This window comes from Cynoglossus semilaevis, unplaced genomic scaffold (assembly GCF_000523025.1).
Source record: "Cynoglossus semilaevis isolate Cse_v1.0 unplaced genomic scaffold, Cse_v1.0 scaffold992, whole genome shotgun sequence".
Lineage (NCBI taxonomy): Eukaryota > Metazoa > Chordata > Actinopteri > Pleuronectiformes > Cynoglossidae > Cynoglossus > Cynoglossus semilaevis.
This window is the reverse complement of record NW_007585124.1, coordinates 11,707-12,395: the sequence shown is the minus strand read 5'-3', so window position 1 is coordinate 12,395 and position 689 is coordinate 11,707. Positions and strand designations below refer to the sequence as shown.

General features: G+C 58.9%; 1 protein-coding gene across 1 annotated transcript in view; it reads right to left on the bottom strand.

Moving 5' to 3' along the window:
- Window positions 1-689, bottom strand: part of lamc1 (laminin, gamma 1) — a gene marked incomplete at its 5' end in the record, with an annotated part of 12,736 nt that overhangs the window by 2,923 nt on the left and 9,124 nt on the right. Inside the window, 3 exons of the mRNA XM_008337481.2 lie at window positions 37-181; window positions 267-404; window positions 483-562. Of these exons, the coding sequence (XP_008335703.1) occupies window positions 37-181; window positions 267-404; window positions 483-562 (363 nt within the window). The remainder of the gene's footprint in view (window positions 1-36; window positions 182-266; window positions 405-482; window positions 563-689) is intronic.

Sequence of the window (689 nt, the reverse complement as noted above, 5' to 3'; positions counted from 1 at the left end):
GGGACAGACCTGGGGTCAGGGACGACGTGGACCGACCTCCAGAGCCGCGGTGTCGAATGACGGCAGACCGGTCAGGTTAGCGTAGATCTTCATGGCTCTGTTCCCGGCCTCCTCGGCCTCGGCCTGGACTTTGACGGCCTGTTTCTCCAGGTTCTTGGCAAGTTCCTTCGCCTCATTGTACCTGAAGAGGGCACACTTCAGGTCAAAGTCTGACACTTCCTGCCCGCCCCCAGCACTTCCTGTCTGACCCCTGCACTTCCTGTCACCTCTTGTTCAGCTCGTCCACCTCCTGATTGGTCCGACTCTCAGCGTCCAGCGTCTTCAGTAGAAGGTTGTAGGCTCTGGTGGACGTGTCGTTGGCGTCTCTGGAGATTCTCTCGATCTGGTCGGCGTCCAGTCTGTGTCTGAGAGACAGACGGGGAGTGAGGTCACTGTGTGAGCGTGTGTGAGCGTGTGTGTGTGTGTGTGTGTGTGCGTCGTACTTCTCAGCCAGTCTCCGAGCTTCTTCTGCTAACAGGGTCATGTTGTTGGGTTCACTGCTGCCTCCTGGTGGTTTAATGTCCTGTGTCAGAGGTCAGAGGTCAGTCTCTAATTCGTAAAGATCAAAGGTAATGACACGTGTGCTCTGTATGTTCCGCCCCGCCCCCCCCCCCCCACCACCCTCCCGCCCCCCCCCCCGCCCCTGTCCC